The sequence below is a fragment of the Myotis lucifugus genome, unplaced genomic scaffold, assembly GCF_000147115.1.
Source record: "Myotis lucifugus unplaced genomic scaffold, Myoluc2.0 scaffold_19, whole genome shotgun sequence".
Classification (NCBI taxonomy): domain Eukaryota; kingdom Metazoa; phylum Chordata; class Mammalia; order Chiroptera; family Vespertilionidae; genus Myotis; species Myotis lucifugus.
Window position 1 is genome coordinate 2,215,037 of NW_005871067.1, and position 21,566 is coordinate 2,236,602.

Here is a 21,566-nt window from a genome sequence, read left to right on the forward strand (position 1 = left end):
GGGGGAGGAGGTAATGTCCTTGTGCATTTTGGGATGTTTAGCAGCCTCTGTGGCCTCTACTTCTACCTCATTAGATGCCAGTAGTACTAGCCGCCTGAGTGTGACAACCAAAAATGTGTCCAGACACTCCCAAAGGTCCCTTGGGAGAGAAATTGCCCTCCGTGGAAAACCACTGATCTAGAAAGTAAGCAAGTTAAGAATTTTTTGGGTTTCCAGAGCACTCATAGAAAAGTCTGAGTGTATAGTGGCTTTTGGTGTGTCACCACTTTCAAGGCTGAGCCATCAACCTCACCCCAAGGGGTCTCACCTCAGATGTCTGTGTTTTCATCAGGGAAATGACCAAAGGACAATTAGAGGGCACTCTGTGTCTGCTTGCCCATTTTCCATAGTTCACCCTAATCTAATTGAAAATATCAGGCCTCAATTTTACCCAGACCCTGCATAAACTGTGGTCCCAGGCTTAATATTGCAGGTAACTTTCTTAATCTTCCTAGGCCTCTTTTCCTCATCTGTTAACTGAAATCATAATTTCTTTTTAAGAGCGATGTTATGAGGACTGGCTTGCATGACATATGTAAAGTGCCATATGTATTGTGCCTGGAATATAGTAGCTGCTCAATGTGACTCCCTTCTCTAGATCCTCAAGAACTTCTGGCAATAAGAGGAAATGGTATTTGGCTTCAAAAGCAACAAAAGAAAAGAAGGCATATTTCCCCTTAGTCTATTTTTTTTCTAAGAAATACCATATAGACTTAAAAACAGTAATTTGAACATGTAAATATTTTCACTCTTTCATCCTCTAAGTTCCTAATGAATTTATTTGTATCAACACCATTAAATACATCATTTAAATACTGTGAGACTATGGAACCATTTGTGATTTCCTAAACATTTTTTTCAATTCATTCTTTATTTAGTCAATTAGGGGGTCAAAGCATTTAGGGATTTCAAGTTCAGCCATTGAGTAAATGAAAGTAGCTTGTGTGTGACCACGTGTCCAGAGGTGAAGGGTAAAACTTGGGTCTGAAAGTCCATCAGTATGAACTTGCTCAATGCTGGGCTGGGCTTTGGGAGGAAAGAGCTGCCTTACCACAGGGTGAAGGGAAGGCTCTCTTGGAGATGAGTAAGCCTAGTGTGAAGGAACAGGAAGGGGGACAGCAGGTGTTAGACGGAGGCAGGATTGTCACAGGCCTTTAATTTTTCCTGGTTTTACTTCAAAAATATCTCTGACATTGGAAATGTTTGTGATCTGTTTTGTCAGAATTCTAGATGACAATCCAATAACCAGAATTTCACAGCAGCTATTTGCTGGATTAAATTCTTTGTTTTTTCTGTAAGTATTCACCTCCCTTTCAATACATCTCTCTGTACATTGCAATGACATCTAACACCAGCTTACAAAAAGAACTTTAGAAAAATCAAGCCCACTATGATCTTTATTAGTCAAAATCTCTCCTGTATTTGCAGTCACAATTACTGTTGCTACTTTCTGGCCAGGGTTCATGTATATTTTAAGCCTACCAGTTGATTTTTTTTTATCTCCTTTCCTTTCTTTTAGTCCTAAGGCATGTTTACATTTTCAGTGGTTGATCAAAGATAATGTTCATTGTTATCTCCTAACTACATATAAATTGGGTGGAATCTCCTAGAAGATTAGTCCCAACTACATTTTTAACGGAGGAAGATGTGCCCTTGCCCATCAAGAGTCACTGAAATGCCAACATATTTGCCCTACCAACAGAGTCACTCTCATACTTAGGTTGTCACTGTTTATTAATAGACTATAATGATCTATCAGCAGGGGTCTATTATGTCCCTTTGCTGTTCATCAGATAACATCATTATTTCTCCATTTGTCAGGGGGGGGCCACAATATCACAAATTAATTGTGCAACTTAATGTGCTCATGAGTTGTTTTCTTTGACCAAATATCTCCTACATCACTTCTTAGATTTAATGCCAGTTCCAGTGTAGCTCTTTAATATTGTAAATAATGAATGTTTCCCTTAAGAAGAAACTTTGGATGAGCAGTGCTGGAAATGATTGCAAATTTGGAGTTTACAAGAAAAATCATCACCTAATATATATTTTATTTCATCTCATAAAATTAAATTGTATAACATTTATTCTCAGGTTATATGTCATACTGATGCACACATAGTTTCTTTGACATCGGGTTCCTTTTCCATGCCACACACATATCTAGATAGCATTTTGAAGAGGAAGTTATGTTGATAGTCTTCATCCTAATAAATCAATTTTAGCATACAAGTTTCCATATTATAAGAATAATAAAAATACTGCTCTTATAGTGGCATATCATTGCTTCTCTTAAAAAGTTTTTTTTTAATTTAAGTATAGTTAGTATACAATCCAATATTGGTTACTAGTTTCAAGTGTACAACATTAATTAACATCTTTTTTGTGTAAAGGTCTATGGTTAATAACTACTTAGAAGCCCTTCCCAAGCAGATGTGTGCCCAAATGCCTCAACTTAACTGGATGTGAGTATGCACGTAGGCGTTAGTTTGTTATTTGCACAGTTTGAGGAAGCTAGCCTTGAAGTTAATTCATAGTTACATAAGAATTCATCTATGTTCTTCTTCCCAAAACTAAAATCTGATCCTGTTACTTTCTGGTTTAAAAATCTTTTGAGAATTCCAGTGGGTGTGAGGTTCAAGTTCATACCTCCTCCTTGAGCACTTGGAAACCATCATTTCCCTCCTTCACCTATCTGGTCTCTTTACCTGCCCCTCCGCTTTCATGCCTTCTTTACACATGCACCAACAGTCACTTCCCTCAGCACACATAATTGACTTGAAAAGTCTTGCCCCTTTATTCTTTTGGTTAACTCTAATTCCCTTCAAAAGTACCCTTAAACATCACCTCCAGGAAGCCATCCTTGACACACTTACCAATTTCAGTGGCTGTCTCTGTGCTCCCTTTATGCCAAGAACAGACTTCCACTATGCCACCCAGTTTCTACCCTGCACACCTACTTCACAGTACTAGAACCACTGATTTACTGTGTGTCCCCTACCCTTTTAGAAATTTCATGAGGGCAGAAACCCACCTATGATTAGCACAATGATTGGCACATAATAGGAGCTCAACAAAACTCAGTTAAATGAAAGTGCTAAACTATTTCAATTCTTTGTTGGATTTTAATCAATACTTGTTTAATCATTCATTTAAATTCCTTCATGGCTTCACCACCACTACCCACCATTCTTTATCACATTTATCCTCATGGTTCCCTGAGGTAGGCAGTGTGGTCACAGGTAGCCATTTCCTACACTGGGCAAGTCCACTAGAACTCTTCTCACATCAAATCAGGGGACTTAAAGCCCCCAAAATGATAAAATTTAGTACCTAAATTATTGATTCTCTCTTAACTGGCCTCAGAATTACTTGTGACAATACTAGTAGGTGGCTTTGTGTATAATTACTGTGTATTTACTTATATGCCTGTTATCAAAAGGCTTTTATGGCATAAAGAGCTCACTGACCATAGTAGAAAAAATGGCCATTTTCCATCCTGCAAATCAGGATATATATCCTGACTCTGATATTTAGGATTTGGAAGATAACTTAGGTCTGAGTTTCTCCTTCAGCAAAATAAAGACAATATTGGTGGAATATAAGATGTAACTATCTATTACACGATGGTTAAATGTCAAGGCTTTACAGTCAGACAGATATGGATTAGAAGGGCAGTTCTACCACTTTCTAGCTGTTTAACCAGAAGAAAAGTGAATTTCTGAGAAACTCAGATTCCTCATATGTGACATGGGGGTGATATTATCAACGTATGTACTCAAAACAGTACCTGACAGCATAAAAATCCAATAAATGGCAGCTACTGCTATTATGGGGGTAATATTAGGACCATTAACAGCATGGTATCCAGCATAGACAAATACTCACTAAATGTTGGACTGCCCTTTCCCTCAATTTTATTAAGTTCTAACATCAATTGAAAGGAAAAAAGAAGCATAATATGAATTATACTAACTGCAGTAATTAGGAGGGAAGCATAAAAATTGAAACGAAGTAAAAATAAATATCAGAACAGTTGTATCAACAAAAAGTGCCTCTAGACATACAATTTGTGCAAAAATATTAAAAATATATTTCCTCCATGACTTTTAGGGATTTGGAAGGCAATGGAATAAAGTATCTTACAAATTCCACCTTTCTGTCATGCGATGCACTCACTGTTCTGTAAGTATGCAATGAACTTTGGTAAATGAGGGGCTACCCAATATATTTGAAAATAAAAAGAAAATATTGACAAGAAATTTTACAGTAGTGTCTTATTTACAGCCTTAGTCTGAAACTGCTGTATTATAAAATGCCCATGTAGCTTGATTTATTTTGAAAGGGGTCCAAGCCTTACCTTTAGTGGCCACCATGTAGGTCTTCAGCTGCTCTTGTTTTTGAGGACAGTCACTATTTCTGTGCATCCTCTCAGCTGAACTCATACCTAAACCTATGTTCTCAGAAATGAGATAATGTATATAAAAGTGGCTAGTTATCCAGTGATTGTTACTGCCAATTACATTTATCACATGATATCTCTCTCTCTCTCTCTCTCTCTCTCTCTCTCTCAAAAAAAAAAAAAATTTTTTTTAATTCTAAAGAGAAAAACATCTAATGTGTTCTGATAGCCAAAGATTCTGATTGGTGATTCTGATTGACGACAATGTTTTTTATGGGAGCTGGAAGGCAGATGGGTTAATTAAATGACACATTTGCACTGGAAAACTTAAAATCATATGCATTTTTTTAATGATAGTTTTCCATATAGAGTAAACAATTAGTAACATTGGTTGGTTGGTTTGATGGGTGATTGGAAAAGTTGGAGTGTATCCATTTGTAGTAGCCTAACCACTATTCTCTAACAAATTAAGAGATAAGGCTATTGCCAAGTTGCACATTTATCAATCAGATTGCAGAGAAGCATGTTTAATGAGAAAAGAGATGATCCCACTCAGGGAATACAAAGAATTTATTACTTTTCTCATGGATAATAAGAATGAATACTGGAAAACTAAACAAAATACATCAATGACTTCTATTGTATAGCTTCACTCAGCTTTTGAATCACTTTCATACTCATTATCTCTCATTCAGCACCTCTGTAAGGCAGGTGGCGGCTGACCCCCACTTTCTGCCATTTCTCCTAGAGGATTCCATTTACACACAAAGTAAAACCAATGTGCTCCCACCAAATGTAAAATTTGTTTGTGGCCCCAGAAACTACTATGAGGTTTGTTAAGCTTTGCTCTTTCTGGCTTTCTCCTAAGGAACATGCCTTACACAAGAGTTCTCTCAAAGCCTTCTGGAGAATTATTAACAGGTCCACATCTAATATTACTTGTGTGTATTTGAGAAACACTTTCTAAAATGATGAGAATCCAAACAAAATGCAGCTTTATATACCAACACTCAACACCTCAAACTACTTATGACAGCATTTCCTAGAGAGGACACGTGGACATCCTCAGTGAGAAACTCCAGCCTTATTTCCACACCAGAACCTACCTCACTTTGAGACTTCAAAGGAGGCTTGGGGAATTCCACCAGATCAATGGCCTGTCCCAAGGAGAACTGGTTACTGCAGCAGACACAAACCAACAGTGCTGACTCTCACCATGTCTTACAGGTTTCTGCCTAGAAATCAAATTGATTTTGTTCCAGAGAAGACATTTTCTTCATTAAAAAATTTAGGAGAACTGTAAGTAGCATTGTCTACTAGGAAAATATGATTGCTTCTTCCAAGATGATACATTTAATTGACTAGTGAGACTGCTTTTCCACTAGTAGCAATCAAAATCCTGTAGACTACTGGAGATTCAAAATCCATTAAGGAAACCAACATTATCCTAAAGTCAAAAGCAAATTAAAATTAGACATGAGCTTAATATGGATTTAACCTACTTTAATTTCCCTGCCTGTTTTCTTTGAGTAATTTCATGTATATGTGTGCTTGGGAATAAATGAATTTTCATAGCTCCTTAAACCCAGTGTTTATTATCTCTAATGACTAAAGTGTAGTTAATTCTCAATAAATGCTTGCTGAATGAATAACTGACTAACTGAAATACTATTAACTAATTATAAAGAAAAGAACAAAGATGCTTTTATTTCTTGAGAAATTATGACTTCTAGAGCAGATGAAGCAAACACTGGTGTTGGGAATGAGACTTACGCTCATTGAAAGCCATTCAGAGAGCTCATGGACCTTTTTCTGTTCAAACACGTTTTGTAGATCTAAGCCTTTGAAAAAGCATCTGTCTTGTTATTAATTCATTGTCACCCACATAGCTGTGTTTCATTGGAAGTTAAAATTATGTAATATTACAAATAGTGGCAATTAAGGGAGAAAGCTCCTCCCTCTGATGTGAGGTCTAAAAATGAAAATTAATTTCTTAATTAACCTTTTCCCCATTCTTTATACCTTATTTTGACATTCAGAAAAGACTGGGCGAAATAACTCAGTCAGAGTAATTTGAAAGCCATGGCCAGTTGGTTGGAGCGTAGTCCCATACACTGAAAGGTGGCGGGTTCAATTCCCAGCCAGGGAGCATACCTGGATTGTGGGTTCAATACCCAGTATGGGAGGCAACTGATCAATGTTTCTCTTTCACATCAATGTTTCTCTCTCTCTTTCTATAAAAAACCAAGTAATTTGAAAAATAATTCATGAACAATTAAGATACTTAAGATACTTCAATTTAATTCATGAGTATCATAAGCCAAATCCATAAATATTTATTAAGTGCTCAGTGTGTACAAGGCACTGCCTTAGAATTAAAAATATCATCATTTTATGGCAAAAAAATTAAGGGCAGCTCACTCAGAAGAGCTTGCTCATTTCCCAAATGGGTTTTCCTGATCAGATCTTGGGGGATGGATATGGATTTGGGTTATGGGTTGGAGAGGAGAAGCAGCTCAGGGAAAATAGGTGTGGGTTTTATATACAAACTTCAGAAAACAGTGGGAAGAAGTCCATATTTTGAAAAATTTCCTAATCTTCCTCTTATCCTACACTTAGGGCCACTCCTGCTCCAAATAAAAGAGCCTAATTAAGAGACACCTGCTTGCTTCTTTAAGACTGCCAATAATAATGTTTCAATCCACATAACATCAGTAAGATAAAAGAAATTTAGAAGTTAAGAGAATTAACTTGAACAAGGCATTTATATTTCTTGAGTTTACAAAAATGTTAGGTCATTTTACTGTGCCTTCACAACACCAACCCCTCCTGGAGAGGAATAGCAAGCTTATGTGAGGCCACTGAAGTCCTTTCTCCCCCAAAAGACTGCCCTTTCTTTTTCAGTGTAGCACTTTGCAGGACACGTTCTAGGTGTACAAGATCATCGTCACCTTACTCGGTTGTCGGGGTCCCTTACACAGTTCTCAAATGTTAATGTTCAAAAAAATCACAGCTCTGGCTTTAAATGCATGGCCTCCTCCTCCCTCCACCCCTGGAACTTCCAATGTGATAGTTACAGACAGGCACTAGGAATGTGCTCTTTTTATGAGCATCCTCCTTGATTCTGACGCCTGGACTCTACTCCTGCAAATACTGCCTCAGAAAGTATTCATGGCCCTTCCATTTTGTCTGTATGCGCTTCTGCAGACCCCCATCCTCTCCATCCCGTACTTTCTATCCTCCAACACATTGGACCACTTGCTGACTCCTGATGAGTTGACTTCTGAGCATCTGTGTCTGTGATCCTGCTTAATTTAACCCTCCACTGAAAAGCTGCTCTCCTTTTGTTCCACTTATGAAAATCATCCAGCTTTGTTCAGACACTTCTTAATTTCACAGGCCAAGTTCGAGGACTTCTTCCTTTGTTTCTTATCTATACTTCTGTAATAGCACTTGTTTCATTCATTCCTTGTTTCATAATAGAGCTGTTTGTTCTAATTGTAAGCTTCTTTAGAGAAAGAGCTAAGTTTTAGTTATTTGTAGCTCCCACACATTGACCAGCAATTCCAAAACATCAAAAATAGATAAGATCTTTTGTTTGATTCTTAGGCAATTTCACATGTTTTGCTTTAACATCTTCTCTGGCTCAAAAGGATATTTTGGACTCTTAAAAATTCCCGATTTCTTCTGATCCTAACAAATCTCTTTTCCTCATTCTGCAGAAAAACTTCCCTCTGATTCTTTCTAAATCAGACTATCCTATTATATTTAGTTCTAAATTCTCAATTTCTTATTTAAAAAAAATAGTACCATATAAAAGAGATGAAAAATGTGTGAACTTACCCGTTCAAGATTATCTGGACAAATATAGTGTACACAGTAATCTATCTTAGTATTAAAATAAATAGAAGGCATGGGTCTTAACCTCAGAAAGCTTATAGTTGAATAAACATAACATCACATATATGAACCAAATAGGATTACAAAACAGTGAATTGTCAAAGTGTACTCTTCGTACTAAAACAGAGGAAATTAATCAAAGTAGATATTGAAGCCAGGTTGGGAATGTGTTGGAAAAGGGCTGAGAGGAAATTCCAAACAGGAACTGGTTGAGCAAAATGTCACATGTCTGCAAGTGATGGAAAACATACTAATTTGGCTGACTCGCACAGGCTGGTTGTATAGCAAGTTATCAGGTTGGTTAAAAAAAATTGAATCATATTCTCTATTATGTCAAGTGGGATGATGAAACTTGTGAGAAGTAACAATCATGTCATTTATTTCCAATGTAATTGCTTTGGATTTTCACTGTCACCAATAGGGACCTGTCTAGCAATATGATAACGGAGCTACCAACCCACATTTTTAAAGACCTGAAGCTTCTACAAAAACTGTAAGTTCTTCTTGCCACCGCCATCAGATTTAAATGGCAACATCTTAAGCTACCAAAATAATAACATCCTGATGCTTCCTTCCTTCTTCCCTCTAATGGAACAAAAGGAACCTGTCGTCCAACCCTCTCTTGTATCTCCACAAGAACCAGTTCGAAAGTCTTGAACAACTTCAGTCTCTGTAAGTGAAATATGACAGTGTGCTGATTATATTTTAGTGGATGTACTTCACTTAGAAACATATCTAATTCCTATGGGAAATCTCATCCTACAGTTTTCATAGAGAATTAAATTTGCAATTGTTTTGTTATTAAACCTTCGGTGAAGAACAAATTTTGGAAGACTTGCTGCTGCTTCCCTATCCCCTTTCCTACAGCAATCAACATTCCATCAGTCTACAGAGCATACTTTTTACTTTTTAATCAGTGCAGGGAAAAATTATGCAGCAAAGATGAACATTCAGACAATTAATTTTGTTTAGTGTTTTAAATTTTCAAACATATTAAGCTGCAAGTAGTGTCAAGAACTCTGCCAGTTATCCTATGTTTTTACACAGAGCATATACCGTGTTACCCAATCTCAACCTAAAGCCTTTCTTCATACAATTTCAAAGATCAATACTTACCATAACACATACTGAATTCTAAAAGGCAAAATATCAAGTTACCACACCATGCCTTTCTGAAAAGTCAAGTTGTAACTATTTACTCCAAACTTTTCTTTTTATATTTTTTCTTTATTTATTATCTTATTAATTTTATTATAACAATTTATTTACATATTTATTTCACATTTATTGGCCACCAACTTATTTATAGCACTTGCTGTCTTAGGAGCTCAGGATATAGTGGCTTCTGCTCATTTAGAAACTATAGGTTACTATTCAAATAATCACACAATCCATGCAAAGCTAAAACTGTGATAAGTCCAGGAGAAAGCTAGAGAGCAAAAGAAAGAAGAGGGGAAAGTCCTTTTAAAGGACTCGAGTGTTTCCTGCAGGAGGGGCCCTGAGAGGACTCAGTAGCACTGTTACTCTTCTAAGCCTTGTTTCTGACGACCAAAGGGCAAGATAGTTCCATTGTGAAGGACTCAATGTGCAACGGAAAACTCAGGGCCATGTTGAGAAATCCTTACTCAGATTAATCAAACAGAAACGGAATGAGAATCAAACACCTTTCACCATGAATTTTAAAAGTGAAAGGCTTCTCTCATTTTAGATTGTCCTCTCTCCAGCGATTGTTCCTGAGAACAGGCACCCTCCCTTAACTCATGCCATCCCAAAAAGGTCTTCAAAGAACCCATATTTGAAGAAGCATCTGGATAAATGAGGAGAAGAAGGGTTATCATTGTCGCCCCCTGAAGACATCTTCTGGGGCTGGAGGAATTAAAAGATTATGCTTCCCATGGTTGTCATAGGAAACAATTGTCCTGAGTTGGAGCTCCTCTTATGGCTTCCCTGGTTTCCCTCATAAATACACATAGGCCAGAAAAAAATGACTGTATTTAAATTTAGATTCTCACAAATGCACTTAGTGATGTCCTCTGGTTGGACATAGCAGTTCCTGTGGAAACCCTCTAACGCACATGCATGGTTTCTAAAATCAAACAACCGAGCCCATTTCATAACGGTGCAAATCACCACTGCCGTTTTTCAACCAAAGAAATAAATGACAGTGTTGTATTAGAATGTAATTTTGTATAGGAAGTGACAAAGTAAACTGTGTACAGGAGGCATAAGGAGAAATGGCAATTTTCTAAGATAGCTCACTGTGAAATGCTCATCCTACTTTGAATTGGTAACATAGGCTTTTGAAAGGTGATATTAAGGAAGGAAAAAGAATGCAATTACTAAAAAGTGAAATTCTAAAAACATGAAACCTGTGTGTCTGTTTTCCAGAGACCTGGAAAGGATAGAGATTCCAAATATAAACACACGCATGTTTCAGCCCATGAGGAATCTTTCTCACATGTATGTATGTATGAAAGAACGGAGAAGACCGCATGGTGGAATGTCGCAGATGTTCTAGTGCAAACTGTCTCGTGTGTCACTGCAATGTGTTTTGGTGCAAGAAAAGTCTTTTTATTGAGAACTTTTTAATTTTGTCACCTTTGGTCCCTGTTCAAATAGAATTCAATATTATGATGTGCCGACATGAATGACACTTCTCTCTGGAAACATGCTGTTTATCCAATTGAGGCCCAATAAGAGATCAGGGTACCAGAGTGCCACACATTACACGAGATGAAGTCAATGGCTCACTGGTACTCAGGAGACCTGGGAACATTAATTCACCTCTCATGAGTGAGCAGTCGGCTGCTCTAAGATTTGAGCCCTTAGGAAGAAAGGTGCTTATATAAATTCCAGGTGTTGTTACTGTTACTAAGTGCACTTCAAAATGGAGGTAATTAATCTTTATAGTAGTTTTTGATAACTCACTTGAATATATTTGACTAAAGTGCACTGTGTACGTTGTGTTAATATATGTGTTTATGACATGATTATTTCTTTATCAACTGTGTAATCTCTGTGTTCATGATTTCAAAAATTAACCATTGTTATTCACAACAATAGGGAGAATTCGAAGTAAGCTTACAAGTTGGGTGCAGCAAGTGGCTGAAATGGTTGGTGTGAAGGTGCTCTTTTGGGAAAACATTTTGTTTGTGTCCGTGCTATAGGTGTAATTACTAAAGGACGATTGTTTGATGCATATTTGCATGGTTTTCACAATTTCTCTTTCTGTGGCACCAGTAGATATTTAAGGAGGCTCTCATTTCCTTGTTGCAGGCAGAATGTGAGGTCTTAGAATAGAGAAATTCAATCATTTTAGAACTTGATAGAGAACCTTAGGTTGAGGTCAAGAGGACCCAACAACTAACAGAAAATATGTTAACTTAGGTCCCTACTAAATGGCCTAGTTCTTTCATCTTCCTTGTCCACACTTATTGAAACACCTTCGCCCCCAAACCCCATCCCTTCCACTTGTCATTCAATGCCAAAGTCACAGTGGGAAGAGAGGCTGAACTACCAAGATACCCTAGCTGGCTCTATCTGAAGACAGTGGACATAATTCCTAAAGAACCAAGGGTTCAATGCATGCCAGGGATTCCAGGAAGAAGGGGAAAACAACAGTTATATATCAGGTTCCTTTAATTGGGTAGACGATATGGGGAAGCTAGACTGTAAGCTGCTCAGGACAGGTATTGCCTCCAATTTTTCTACCTAACATCCCAGCACTAAATTATGCATCATACATTAGCTCATCTGAGAAGTGTTTGCTGAGTACTTCCCATGTGCCCGGCGCTGTTCTAGATCTGAGCACGCAGGATGACCAGGAGAAACCAGTGTCTGCCCCATGGAGCTTCCATGGAGCTTTCAGAACCAGAACGTAAACTTGTAAACAAACAAATCTATAATAATAAAAGCATAATATACTAATTAGACTAGACAGCCTAACGACCTTCCAGATGAAGCCAGGGCTGCGAGGGCTGAGCCCCTTGCACGAATTTCATGCAGTGGGCCTCTAGTAGTTAATAAATGCTATGAAGACAAGTACAACAAGATGAAGGGAGAGAGGACATCGATAGTCCACAGAGAAGTCAAAGAATGTGATAGTCTTGTGGACCTTAATGAAGGGAGGGAGCAGCCCTGACATCTGAGGGAAGAGGGAAGAATCTTCCAGGCAGAGGGAAAAGAAAAAGCATCATACTGAGAAGGGGGTGAGCTGGCTTGTCTGAGGATTAGAAGAAGGCCAGTGTGCCTGGGTGGAGTGAGACAGGAAGCCAAGGAGGTAAGGAGGACCTGGGTAACCAGGGGTTCCATCATGGGAGGCCTTGAAGCTGTGGCAAAGTCAAGCTTTGTTTAACTTGCTGGTCTACCAACTGGATGGGGAGGGAAATAAAAAGATTTGGAAGAAAAGAGATGAACTAAAAGAGGTGGTAAAAAACACAAAAATAGAATGAGTTTTATGGGCAAAAATCCTGGACACACAGGTTTGGGAAATGGCAATAAGCCAGATAACCTCCCCAATTCAAATGCTTGACCACACACATGGATCATAAATAGATTGATCACAAACAAACCTGTTTTCCTCTAGAAATTAAGTTTTTCTAACCCATAGGAAGAAATCTGTGTTTCAGGCAGCTGCTTTTCCTCCTAGCTCCAGTGAGAATGAGTTTTCCTGGTCTCAGAGACCCTCCCTTCCTGCCAAGGATAAGAAGGCTAGTTCACAGGAGTATACTTAAAACTAAGTACAAGACAGGAATGTTTTTATGAGCTACTGTAGGTCCTTTGCACCCCAAACCCAAGCCCCTGAATTTTTGCTCAAGATCAACTTGACAACCTACTTTTTATAACACCCTAGATAATAATCCAATGTGATGGAGACTTCACATTCTCATGTCCTCCCCTGACTCACCTCAGACAAGCCACGGAATTTCTATTTTTGTAGGTTCATTTTTAAAAGAAGCACCCTGCCTAGAGTAACATCTATTCCATGAAGAACTCTTAAATTACATGATCTCTATTAAACAAAAACAAACAGATCTAGTGAAGTTGCATACCTGATGGGACTGCAGCTGTGGTTTCTGTGTCATTGCTGTAAAGTGACTCTGTTTTTTCCTTTGACTTTAGTTATTTCAAAAACTTTCGATACTGCTCCTATGCTCCCCATGTCCGAATATGTATGCCCTTGACTGACGGCATTTCTTCATTTGAGGACCTCTTGGCTAACAATATCCTCAGAATATGTGTCTGGGTTATAGCTTTCATAACCTGCTTTGGAAATCTTTTTGTCATTGGCATGAGGTCTTTCATTAAAGCTGAAAACACGACTCACGCTATGTCCATCAAAATCCTTTGTTGTAAGTATGTTTCCTCTCACATAGATCTAGGATATCTTCTGTGAACTGTAAACTAGATATATACTGGCCTTCAACCAATGGCATTTAGTTTAAATTATACCTGTTGGGCAATTTTTTAAAAGTATGATGGTGCTATTATCTTTGGCTGCTCTGTTCTTATATGAGTTTTCAGGAAACTAGTACCCATTCCTGGGAGTTATGTCTTGGAAATAGGGCAACAGAGAGCTGAAGAATCAAGGGATGAATTCTGGAGGACAGGTTGTGAGTTATAAAACTAAATTTTGTTTAACCCTCAATTACAATAACACCCATTCTACTCAAGCCCAGAAAATTATTCTTTTTATTAACTATGTAAGTAATATTTGTTTACTATTTAAAAACTAGCCTCTCCAATTTCCCTGCCACCTTTTAAAAAAATTATTAAACTAAGACATAGCATGGTACTTAGAAATAATATACCTTTTGAAGTCCAGGCTTGCAGGTGTTGTTGTAGGTGTTTATATTAGTTCATTTAATAGAGGATGAAAGAAGTAGACCTCATTAGAAAATGAAAACAAAAATGCTGGGAACTACTAATGTACCCTTACCCATTCCTTAACAGGTGCAGACTGCCTGATGGGTGTTTATTTGTTCTTCATTGGCTTTTCTGACCTAAAATACCGTGGGCAGTACCAGAAGTATGCATTGCTGTGGATGGAGAGTTTGCAGTGCCGCCTCATGGGTGTCCTGGCCATGCTGTCCACTGAAGTCTCTGTCCTGTTGCTGACATATTTGACTTTGGAGAAGTTCCTGGCCATTGTCTTTCCCTTCAGTAACATTCACCCTGGAAAGCGGCACACTTCACTCATCCTCATTGGCATCTGGATTGTGGGATTTTTAATAGCTGTGATTCCATTTTGGAATGATGATTATTTTGGAAACTTTTATGGAAAAAATGGTGTATGTTTCCCACTTTATGATGACCAAACTGAAGATATTGGAAGCAAAGGGTATTCTCTTGGAATTTTCCTAGGTAAATTATATTTTTCATTTTTTTGACAAATATAATCTTGTTAGAAATACCACAAAGTTCAGCAAAGTTCAGCATATTTACTCATTTCAGAAAGTAAGTCCCTTTATTTTTAAAATAAAGCTCTTACTGTATATTTACAGAAATTTTAATTAAATTTTTTATTATAAAGATTTAACATGAAAATCCATACTGTCAGAATCTCTAGATGGCTTTTTTATTACCTGCCAGAACTTTGAGCTGGAGGAATTCTAGGTCACTTAGTTGTCCTCTCACCCAACCACATTACTTGAATTCATTTTGTTTTACAGTTAATATGTGAGTTAAATAATAATAACTCACTTACAGGAGATTATCTGAGTGGAAATTGCAGAAAGGTTCGTTGCCTTTGGGAAATGCTGCTCAAAAGTTAACAACATAAGGATACTTCATAAAACTCGTCCTTTTTCAGTTTTCTCGGTCTTCCCCCAACCCCTTTTTTTAAAGAAAAGAAGACCATATATTCTCTGTTACAAATGAAAGAGAAGCTTGGTCCTTTTAGGTTAAAAACCTTTTTATCATTTAATAGATATCTCAATTGCTTAAAATTAAAGTCATTCCCAAGTCCTCTCTTTAGGGGAGTATTATAATTTCCATTCCTCTTCTCATCTTTTTCTCCCATCCAGTTGGTCAATAAGCTCTACTGTCCTCTCATTTTCACAAATATTTTTCATCAAAATATGCCTCTGCTTTCTTTTCTTCCAGTGTCTCAATCCACTACTACCACCTTCCTTTAAAAACCTTATCACCTGAACCCTGAATTACGTTAGCCCTGCCTAGTCTTTTGTCCTCTGGGCCCTTCTCTCCTATTCATGTGGCAAATACCACTGTTCTCCCTCCCTGAGGACTGAAAGAACTGTGTGTGCCTCTGCTCAGAGATTTTCAATGACACCTTGCTGCTACCAAGGTCAAGTTAAATTAGCACTTAAAGCCCATCACAAAGTGGCCCTAGCCACTGTTCCCAGGTCTTCTCCATCTATTCCCTGTCTTCTTCCTCTGAAAAGTAAAACACCTTATTTGCACCATTTTAATAATACTCCTCACATACTACCTTGTTTTATAGCTATTTTTCATGGCTATAGGATATTGTAAGATGTTTCTAGCATAGGTGCACTTCATAGAGAGCCACACACACACACACACACACACACACACACACACACAGTATGTTATGTTACCTGGCGTTACATTATGTTACATTCATTGATCCGACATGAATTTATGAAGCAATTTTGGGTACTGGAGATACAACAGATTGGTTCTCACAGGCCTGCAGCCAGAAAGGAGAATGAAGACAAGTAAACACATCCTACGTCACAGGCTGACAAATGCATGAAGGAGGAATACAGCATGTTCTAGGAGCCCCAGATCTGGGTACCAGGGGAGGATTCCCAGTGGAAATGAATCCAAATTGGGGCCCACAGGAGGAGGAGGCATTAGCTAAGTGAAGGCAGAGATTGTGTTCAGGAAACGACAGGCCTCAGAGGCCTAAAGCCAGGGAATAGGCCCAGATGAAGAGTGAAAAACGTTCAGATTTTATAGTTAAGGTGTGGGTCAGCTAAAAGGATTTTAGTACCTGTGATATAGTCTGTCTTGATAAAAAGATAGTTCTCTCTCTCTCTCTCTCTCTCTCTCTCTCTCTCTCATCCTAAACCACTTTTCTGCCTAAAGAATATAAGAACATACAATTTTTTAAATTGATTTTACATTTTAGAATAATTACATTTAGAGAAAAAGAGTTGCAAAGATAGCACAGTTTCCCTATATCATCACCCAGTTTCTCCTGCTGTTAATATCTCACATTCTTTTGGTGCCTTCAGAAATGTAGTTTGATCCTTTCTGTAAGTCTGTTTTCAGAATTTGTACTGGAGGATCATCTTTTCTTTTTTTAATTTATCTTTATTGTTGAAAGTATTACAGATGACCCCTCCCTCCCATTGGGAGGATCTTCTTTAACAATTTTTTTTCCAACTTTCTGGCAAGAAGCTTAAAATAAATCAATCGTTAAAAATTATCCTGTATGTATGGCTTCATAATGAGATTCCATAAAAAATGAAAAGTTTTGAATAAAACCAACAGAACAGTTTGAGCATATCCTAGACTTCACCAGTCTTATATACAATCTAAGTCAGATGAACATTTTTAACAGCTTTGATATTATGTGTAAATTTTATGTTTACCATAAGGTATAAGGTGATCCTCCTAGGATATTTTTTAATTAAAATTTTTTCCTTTTTAAAAAATATATGTTTTTATTTCAGAGAGGAAGGGAGAGGGAGAGAAAGAAACATCAATAATGAGAGAGAATCATTGATTGGCTGCCTCCTGCATACCCACACTGGAGATCGAGCCCTGACCAGGAATCGAACTGTGACCTCCTATAGCAAGAACATAACAAAGTGACTACAAAGTCAGGCTTACATGATAATCCTCTGAACATATTGAACTCTAAAAGATTAATTCACATAGTTAAATTTTTAATTTTTCTTATTCCTTTTTTCCTAAAACAAATCTACAAGGTTTTGAATTTTAGTTTAAATGACTATAAACAATCTGAAGAAAAAGAAACAAAAATGATATTTTTGTTCCATGTATTATTTTTAGTTATGCCAAAAAAAAAAACCATGAGGAACATGAGGAATAATGTTTCTGAGGCTATTATCTTCTTGATATTTCAAGGTTATCTTGTTTATATTTATAAGATAAAGGAATGGAGTCATACTTATTTTTTGAGATGTATGTATGATTACAGTAATCCCTTAAGGCTTTGAATTTGCAGAGAACTAGAAACAAAAATAGCTCTTTTCTGCTTTACAAAACTAAAATTGACCTCATGATACCCAAATCTGAATTTCAGAAATCTACAATTCTTCATAAACGGTTTATGTATTTGAAATCTCTTTCTGAATTGGCAAACCTGATTCTTTTCATTTATTCCAGCTTATAACCTTGAATTCAGGGTTTCAGCTGAGTACCACTAAGCTGATACAAAAGAGTGCTTCTTGTAGGTTCAGGGAAAGAGGCACCGTGTTGGACGTCTCAGTAACACAGCATTTCATTGCTGGCCTGCACTCCTGAGATGTTAAGAGCTGTGCTTTTCCCAACAGGTGTGAACTTGCTGGCTTTTCTCATCATTGTCTTTTCCTATGGTATTATGTTCTATTCCATTCATAAAACGGCCTTGCAGACTTCGGAAGTGAGGAGTCACATTGGAAGAGAGGTGGCTGTTGCAAACCGTTTCTTTTTTATCGTGTTCTCTGATGCCATCTGCTGGATTCCTGTGTTTGTAATTAAAATTCTTTCCCTCTTCCGAGTGGAAATACCAGGTCAGTCCCTTTTCTTATTCCCAATTACACTTTGCCTTCTTATTCCCTTTGTTTGATGAGGTCAGAATACAGTGCTTTACAATTCTCCATAAATTCTCCATAAATACCTACAACTTTAATACAAACAGTCATTATTTCCCTCAGTGCTTTATACTCAGTATTATACAAGAGAAAGTGGGCAGTGGTAAAGAAAAAAAAGAAAGAAAGAAAGAAAGAAAAAAGAAAAAAAAAGAAAGAAACTGGGCAGTGGTGCAATCTAAACAAGAATAATAAAAAAACAGGAGAGAGAAAAACAGTCTTAGTGTCTTGCTTCTACCTGAATGGGATAATGGTTCTTAACCAAGAGTACACATGAAAAGTCAAAATATCTATGCCCAGGCTCTTCCCTGGGCTTTGTCCTTTGGCCTCCATTGCTCATGGAATAAAATCCCAATGCTGGGATTAGCATGAAGACTTTTCTTCCTCCTGCCCCACCTTCCTATATTCTGTGACCCAGGCCCATTAAAATTATTGGACATTTTTTCTGAACTTTTTTGTCCACAGGGGCTAAGGCCTCTACATGGGTGTCTTGGAGAAGGGCCTCTGTGATTCTGAGGCACACATCCAATTAAAAACCAAGAGTCTATGTCATGGTCTTGGCCAAACAGTCATCACACTGGGCTCCCTGGAGCATTAGGTGTTCCATGGAATGTGCCTCATCCCGGAGACCAGGTTTCCCACTCACTCTCCTCCTCAATTAGAGAAAATAACCTCCTCATTGTATCTGAAGCTTGTTCTGGGACCTAGAAATCATACCCAACTAGGGGTCACCCAGGGCTTTAGCTCAACTTTCTGAAACAGCTTTGGGATCATATTCAACTCATTGTTTCAGCCTTTTGCAAATCTACATGGGGAGTTTATCCAGGGCAGGGATTGTATCTTAATCATCTTGGCACATCAGTGCCAAACATGGGGTTGACATGTCAGAAGCCCTTGTAAAAGAGTGATGACTATACAAATAACAACTTATGTCCTTCTGGGTTGTGCACAAAGTCCTGAGAGACCTTGTCAAATGCAAAAAAAAGACACATGGCATCCACAGAATCCCCTCAACCAATAGTTTAGTCTCCCAGCAGGACTCTAGCCACAGAACATGTAGAAGTGAAGATCAAGACTGACTACTTGGGAACCTTTGCTGGGTGGCAAGAGCAAAAGTCATAAGAATATGTGAAATTACCCGGGAGTCAGTTGTATGCAGAAAGCAGAGTTAACTATTTACTGGTGACAGTTGTGGACTTTGATGAAGAGTCTCAGTGTACAACTTCCCAAATATTTCAATTGTTATGTCCTAACATTTCAAATTCAATAGGACTGAAATGTCCTTTGGCCTCCATTGCTCATGGAATAAAATCCCAATGCTGGGATTAGCATGAAGACTTTTCTTCCTCCTGCCCCACCTTCCTATATTTTGTGACCCAGGCCCATTAAAATTATTGGACATTTTTTCTGAACTTTTATGTCTTGCTTTTGTTGAAGCTGTTCCCTCCACCTGGATTATACTTTCTCTCTGTAAGACTATAGCCTACAAATCACCCTTTTTATCCTCCAAGGTTTAAGCCAATACTTTCTCTTCCATTGTACCATTTCAGACCTCTCCTAACCCACTGGCATCCAACTCCATTGCTGAACTATTCATTCAATTTTGTTTGCAATTAATTTATTAGCCTCAGATTAAGCGTCTCATATCAGCATTATTTTTAATATATCCATGAGTAAGGACCATGTCTTACTTATCTTACCACAATATTTCCATTATATTAAAATATACTATTTTTAACTAATGCTTGTTCAACTAAAAATTCTCAGCTAGTTCCCAGTTTCTCCTCACAAATAACTTTTTGTGGCATCTTTCCCTAGTATAGTCTACTAGCATTTGTAAGGCTTCACACAAAAGGAATTTGTTAAGTTTGGATATGTACTGGTTTTTGTTCTTCAAATTGTCAGACTCCCTTCAGAAAAGGATAGCTGGAATATGGAGCAATAAGGCCTCCAGGACTGAAGTTAAGACCAAAGTCCAATCTGACCTTGGACCAGAAGTTTCCCGAACATTGATTAAGAATTATTCTCACTTTCTTATTTTTCTATAAAGAAAGACAATAAAAGAAAGAAAAACATGTTATATATGAACTTATAGTTTATGAAGTATTTTTACATGTTAGATCCTCCAATTTATGGCTCCTACACCCTTCCAATAAAGAGATTTTCAGTATAGTGAGAGAAAACTTAAGTGAATGAGGTAGCCTGCTCAAAAGTAGCATGGACTACAAAATTTTATGAACACACTATGAAAAACTTCTGTTTTTCACACTTTGTTTCCTTATCCAGGCACAATCACTTCCTGGGTAGTCATTTTTTTCCTGCCAGTGAACAGCGCCTTGAACCCAATCCTTTACACACTCACAACCAGCTTCTTCAAGGACAAGTTGAAACAGCTGCTACACAGGCATCGGAGAAAATCAATTTTCCAAACTAAAACAAAAAGTTTATCTACATCCATTGTATGGACAGATGACTCCTCTTCCCTTAAACTTGGGGTTTTGAACAAAATAACTTTTGGGGACAGTATAACAAAACCAATGTCCTAGTAATGGTTGGGGATCACTGAACTTTCAATGGACTACCTATTAAAAAGTGCTGCATTTGGAAGATGACTCTGCAATGCTTTTCATCTTTACCAACAGCAAACCTTCCTGCATGGAGAACACAGCAGAATGACTTCTGGTGCTGTGGTCCAATGGCAGCCATATTATTTACCAGCTGTGGTAAGAATTGTACCTAAGGTTTCCACTCACCCTTACATTCTTGAAGTGAGAAATGAATCCATATACAGAAGACTGATATCAATTGGTCTTCACCTAGTCAATACTACCAAGCTACCGGTTAATGCCCACATGTTGGCACTGCACGGTCTCCTTTCAAATTAAGTTGTACTATCCATAAATAAAGACATTGACACATCTAATTCCAGTGTGACCAGAGTAAACATAAGCCTAACATCTCTTTCATTGCTTCTTCAGTGAAATCATTCGCATCCCACTGAATTGATAGCAAAGGATTTCTGAGATGGTCACCCACCTCAAGTCCTGCCCTATGCAGGTCAGTGGAGTAACACCTTTGAAAAAAACACCTTCATATAAAGTTACCATGTGGAACTTGGACCAGAGAGGCACACCGACATAGCCTAGCACCTTTCACCATCTTGGCTTTTATTTCATGTCAGAAGTGCTGAGATCTCAAACAAGGCATTTTTCTTAAGGTTGTCCAGGCTACAAAGGAAAATTGGGTACTCCAACCACCCAAAACTATATTTTAATATTGTTTAAGTATACTTTCTTTACAGAAGTATCTCTATTGCTAGCAAGTTCTGACTTCATACACAGATATAGAGGTATTAAAGGAGATTTGAGAATAATGGTTTGATAGGACCATTTGCTAATTCAGGTAAATTCCCATAATTTTTA

The 21,566-nt window shown here is 37.7% G+C and overlaps 1 protein-coding gene across 2 annotated transcripts in view; it reads left to right on the forward strand.

Moving 5' to 3' along the window:
* The window catches only part of RXFP2 (relaxin/insulin like family peptide receptor 2), a 61,194-nt gene extending 40,042 nt beyond the window's left edge, over positions 1–21,152 (forward strand). Inside the window, exons 8-18 of one of the 2 annotated variants that reach the window (XM_006085471.3) lie at positions 1,262–1,333; positions 2,433–2,504; positions 4,153–4,224; positions 5,669–5,740; positions 8,763–8,834; positions 8,942–9,013; positions 10,730–10,801; positions 13,463–13,692; positions 14,294–14,704; positions 17,848–18,066; positions 20,431–21,152. In XM_006085471.3, coding sequence (XP_006085533.1) covers positions 1,262–1,333; positions 2,433–2,504; positions 4,153–4,224; positions 5,669–5,740; positions 8,763–8,834; positions 8,942–9,013; positions 10,730–10,801; positions 13,463–13,692; positions 14,294–14,704; positions 17,848–18,066; positions 20,431–20,690 — 1,624 coding nt within the window. In that variant the 3' untranslated portion in view covers positions 20,691–21,152. The remainder of the gene's footprint in view (positions 1–1,261; positions 1,334–2,432; positions 2,505–4,152; positions 4,225–5,668; positions 5,741–8,762; positions 8,835–8,941; positions 9,014–10,729; positions 10,802–13,462; positions 13,693–14,293; positions 14,705–17,847; positions 18,067–20,430) is intronic. The other variant, XM_006085472.3, reaches the window with a different exon arrangement.
* The last annotated feature ends 414 nt before the right edge of the window (positions 21,153–21,566 follow it).